At 52.9% G+C, this 4,611-nt stretch overlaps 1 protein-coding gene across 1 annotated transcript; it reads right to left on the bottom strand.

Moving 5' to 3' along the window:
- Nucleotides 1–286: 286 nt before the first annotated feature.
- Nucleotides 287–1,219, bottom strand: LOC132085210 (olfactory receptor 14J1-like). The gene has a single exon (XM_059490579.1). The coding sequence runs from the start codon at nucleotides 1,217–1,219 to the stop codon at nucleotides 287–289; it is 933 nt and encodes a 310-aa protein (XP_059346562.1).
- Nucleotides 1,220–4,611: the final 3,392 nt, after the last annotated feature.

Here is a 4,611-nt window from a genome sequence, read left to right as displayed (position 1 = left end):
AGACATTGCTGCTGCAGCTCCAGAGAAGGCAACAAAAGGGCATCTCTGCAGAAAACTTTGTAGGAGATCTTTTAGTTCCTTTAAAGCCACCGAGAGCAAAGCCCCTCAATGACACAGTCTGGGGACACAGTGAAGTTTGAAGAAACAAAGTGAGAAATGGCAGAAACAGTGGCCTTGGTTTAGGGAGAATATTAAAAAATGAAAACAGAGTAAAAACTAACCAATCCAACAAGAAGTATCAAAAATTACTTTTATGACAAGAGATATGCAGAAATGAGCAACCAATTTAAAGTTTTCTAAATTGTCCACTCATCATTGTCCGCACGGCAGCCTTGAGCTCCTGGTTCCTCAGGCTGTAGATGAGGGGGTTAAGTACTGGAGGTACCACCGAGTACAGAACTGACAGGGCCAGATCCAGGGATGGGGAAGAGATGGAGGGGGGCTTCAGGTAGGCAAAAAAGGCAGTGGTGACAAACAGGGAGAGCACAGCCAGGTGAGGGAGGCAGGTGGAAAAAGCTTTGTGCCGTCCCTGCTCAGAGGGGATCCTCGGCACAGCCCTGAAGATCTGCACATAAGAGAAAACAATGAACACAAAACAGCCACATGATAAACTGACACTAACAGCAAGTAGCCCAAGTTCCCTGAGGTAAGATAGTGAGCAGGAGAGCTTGAGGATCTGGGGAACTTCACAGAAGAACTGGTCCAGGGTATTGCCATGGCACAGGGGCAGGGAAAATGTATTGGCTGTGTGCAGCAGAGCATTGAGAAAGCCAGAGGCCCAGGCAGCTGCTGCCATGTGGGCACAAGCTCTGCTGCCCAGGAGGGTCCCGTAGTGCAGGGGTTTGCAGATGGACACATAGCGGTCGTAGCACATGATAGTAAGGAGGGAAAGCTCTGCTGAGATGAAGAACAGAAAGAAAAAGAGCTGTGCAGCACATCCAGTGTAGGAGATGTCCCTGGTGTCCCAGAGGGAATTGTGCATGGCTTTGGGGACAGTGGTGCAGATGGAGCCCAGGTCAGTGAGGGCCAGGTTGAGCAGGAAGAAGAACATGGGCATGTGCAGGTGGTGGCTGCAGGCTACGGCGCTGATGATGAGGCCATTGCCCAGGAGGGCAGCCAGGGAGATGCCCAGCAAGAGGCAGAAGTGCAGGAGCTGCAGCTGCCATGTGTCTGCCAATGCCAGCAGGAGGAAGTACCTGATGGAGCTGCTGTTGGACATTTGCTGTGGCTGCACATTTCAACCTACAGAATGGGGAAAACACAGGGCAATGGAGGAAAGATTTCTCACATAAAAATCAAAGCAGTTTCTCACAAACACTTTCCTGCCACTAAACACCTCCCCGTTGTCTGTGTCTAGGGGACCTTCCTTCAACTGTGTTGCTGGAGCCCTGATTGCTGCTGGCCAATACTGTGTGAGGAGCTGGACCTTGGCCTGCAGGACACCTGAGAGTCAGCCCTAACCCTCCAGTCAGTGCAGGGGAACAGTGAGGGCAGGGGCAAGTCCTTGTGTGTGAACTTGGAGAAGGAATGTTCTCCTGGAGCAGAGGAGCTGCCTGTGTGAAGGGATGGGGATTGCAGAAGGCAGAAAAAGGGGTTTAGCTGCACCTGGGGAGAACAGAGAGTCCAGGGAGGCAGGAGGATTGTCTGAGGCTTAGTACAGACTGAGGGGAGCTGCTCTGTCCCTCTCTACTGTTCCAGCTACCCTGGACTTGCACCTTTCTGAGATCCACTCCTGTGTTACCCTGGACAGCCAGGAGACACAGCTGAGAGCAGAGGGATCCCTGGCACACAAAGAGTCAGGAGAGTGGGCTCATTGTCAGCCTCCCAGGCTGCCCTTCCCAGAGCTCCCTGGGCACAGGGAGCTGGGACACCCCATTGCTGTGCTCAGCCTGCACAGGAGGAGCCCAAGGGCTGGGCCTGGCCCTGCAGTTGGAACTGCCATTGCAGAGAGCCCCTCAGCAATGCCAGCAGCACCTGGGCAAGGCAAGGAGAGAGAGAGAGCCGGGCCTGAGGAAAAGCCGTTCCCTGGCTAGCCCTGGCCAGCCCCTGCCAGGCAGCAGCAGGGCAGGACAGTGGCCCTCAGGCCCTGGTCAGTAGGGAATGGGCACGTGGCCGCAGAGATGCCCTTCATCTCTGGGGCTGCTCTGCCCGCCCAGGAGGGACTGAGAGCCCTGAGCCCCCGGGCTGAGGGCTGTGCTGGCTGCGAGGGGAAACAAGAGCTGTGCTGCTCAGGGCAGTGTCTGCCCTGCAGGGCAGGCCTGGCAGGTGCCACATCTGCCCTGCAGCAGGGCTTCCCGCAGCACTGCCGCCGTCCCTCCCTGCCCACAGCTCTGCTGCTGGAGCTGTCCCAGCCCCAGCTGCTCCTGTGGCCCCAGGCTCCTTCTCTGCCAGAGCTGCCAGAGCCCAGCCAAGCCCCTGGGCCAGCTCTGCCCTGCAGCTGCTCGGCCCTGCAGGGATTAAAGAACAGCTCCCCCAGCCTGGGCACCATGGAAAGGTGATGCTGCATGGATCTGGAGGCTGGGCAGGTGCAGACACTTGCTGAGGTTCCCAGGAATCCTCACTGTGATGGTTTAGGAGTCTCAGCCCCTGCTGTGCCCTGCACAGCTGAGTTTCTATTGCCCCCAAACTGAGCCAGGCAAAAATGGGAGCAGATTCTGGAAAGCAGAGACCCAAGCAGGAAACTCCTGCCCTAAATGAGTTCATGAAAAGTCTCCTCAGAAATGAGCTGGGCATGCGCTGCATCTCAGAGCAGCCCTGGCTGCAGCCCCAGCTTCACCCCCTGCAGCCGTCCCTGGCAGCAGGAGCTGTCCTGCCCTGTCCCTCTGACGGTGCCCCTGGCAGCCCCGCTCTGCAACACATCCTCCTCCTCTGCCACAGAAAACTCACCACGTAGAGGATTGTGGAGATGTTTCCCCAAGTGAAGTCTCAGCTCAATGTCTTCCTAATCCTGATTGCCTTCAGCCTGTCTCTGTCTGGCTCCTGTCCCCTCAGTGCCTGCAGGCAGAGCCCTCAGCCCTGCTGGACTGGGAGAGGAGCTGGCCCTGGGAAGAGCTGTTCCTTTAAAGCTCAGCAGCACAGACACAGCACAAGGACTTTAATGAGCCTCTAGGGGATTTGGTGTTGTTTACATCAGACTCAGTGCCTAAGAGGGTGTTCATAAAACTTCTCAAGAACTCAAAATTAAATTGAAACTCTGAAGTTTCTTAAAGTTTTAATGGGTCTCACTGAGAGACCCGACTGAGAAAGTGTCCCCAGGTTCCAGTCAGAGCAGAACGCTGGAGGCAGTGATGACAGCTGGGGACAAACAAGGCAAAGATGTCTCTGGTGCTGAGCAAACCTGGATGTGTTTCAGGAATGCCAATGGCCAACGCCTGAGCCCCAGCCCCTGGCCAGGCAGATGCTGTCCCTCCCTCCTTGCTCAGGGCTCTTCCCGGGATGGGCACTGGCATGTGGGGCTGTGCAATGGCAAGGGCAGGAGCATGGGGTGGGCCCTGCCAGGCTGCTGAGCAGGGACAAGGAGGCAATGAGGCCCCAGGCCTGCAAGGGTCACTTGTCTCCTGCTCCTGCCTCAGGCCCAGGGCCAGCAGCCATGGCCAAAGTGTTGCCCAAGTTGGCTCTGGCAGGGCTGTCTTGCAGCTGCTGCACATCCCTGTGCCCTGTGCAGCCCAGGCTGTCCCACGGTGTCCCTGCCCTGCGCCTCTGTCCCTGCAGGCTCTGGGAACAGGTGCCCCTCTACATTTTGGCCACATACCTTGGCAGATTGAAATGTTGTCCATATGTATGGCTACAGAACACCAAAACATAAATTCTCATCCTTTTTTTCTGAATATATAGGATCATAAGTCCGTATACTATGCTTTGGTGGTTTTCTTTATAATGAAACTGACCTTTCTGAATAGAAGACTGCCCTTCTTTGTGTGTAATATCTAATACAAAGGTAAAAATAATTAGGAATCATTTTAGGCATTGGAATTCTTGACCATAGCACTCCAGGAAGGGAAATTTAGAATACATGTGTTTTTCAATACAACTATTGTTCTGGAAGCTTGAAACATAACTGAAGAGGACAACTGGGAAGTGACTTTGTCCTGCAGTCTTATGGTGCTTCTTTTTTAAGAAATTCATGCGTGAAATTATAACTAACATGATGTAATTTTTATTTTTAGAGGAAAAAAGGGATCATTAAGGGTAACTAAGGTGTATCCATAAGACATTCCATAAATCTTTAATTACTGAGCCCCAAAGGATAAGTTATCATGGTATACCATGATAAAGGTGAGACAGAGTAAAGATCCATTCTGAATTAGGTGAAGTGTCTAAGAAAGGTGAAAAGTCAGTGAGGCCAAAGCTGAAGGAAAAACTCGCATGCCGAGATAGCAAGGAGACAAAGAAAGAAAAACAGAAAAGACCACAAGGTCGATTTGCCCCCGACTTAGAAATTCCTTTGATAAAGAAGAACTGGTGCTAAATGTCACGCGGAATGAATATGTATGAACTTATTGTGAAACTGTATGCATATGCATTTGGAAGGGGGATAAAAGAAGACCTGAGGTCTTCAGAGGTACGCATGCCTTTTTGGGGGACTTGCGTCCGGCGCGCGTCGTAATAAAA

The sequence above is a fragment of the Ammospiza nelsoni genome, chromosome 29, assembly GCF_027579445.1.
Source record: "Ammospiza nelsoni isolate bAmmNel1 chromosome 29, bAmmNel1.pri, whole genome shotgun sequence".
Lineage (NCBI taxonomy): Eukaryota > Metazoa > Chordata > Aves > Passeriformes > Passerellidae > Ammospiza > Ammospiza nelsoni.
This window is presented reverse-complemented; position numbering and strand designations above follow the sequence as displayed.

Excerpts from the sequence above, each read along its gene's own strand:
- LOC132085210 (XM_059490579.1), bottom strand. The coding sequence starts at position 1,219 with ATGTCCAACAGCAGCTCCATCAGGTACTTCCTCCTGCTGGCATTGGCA.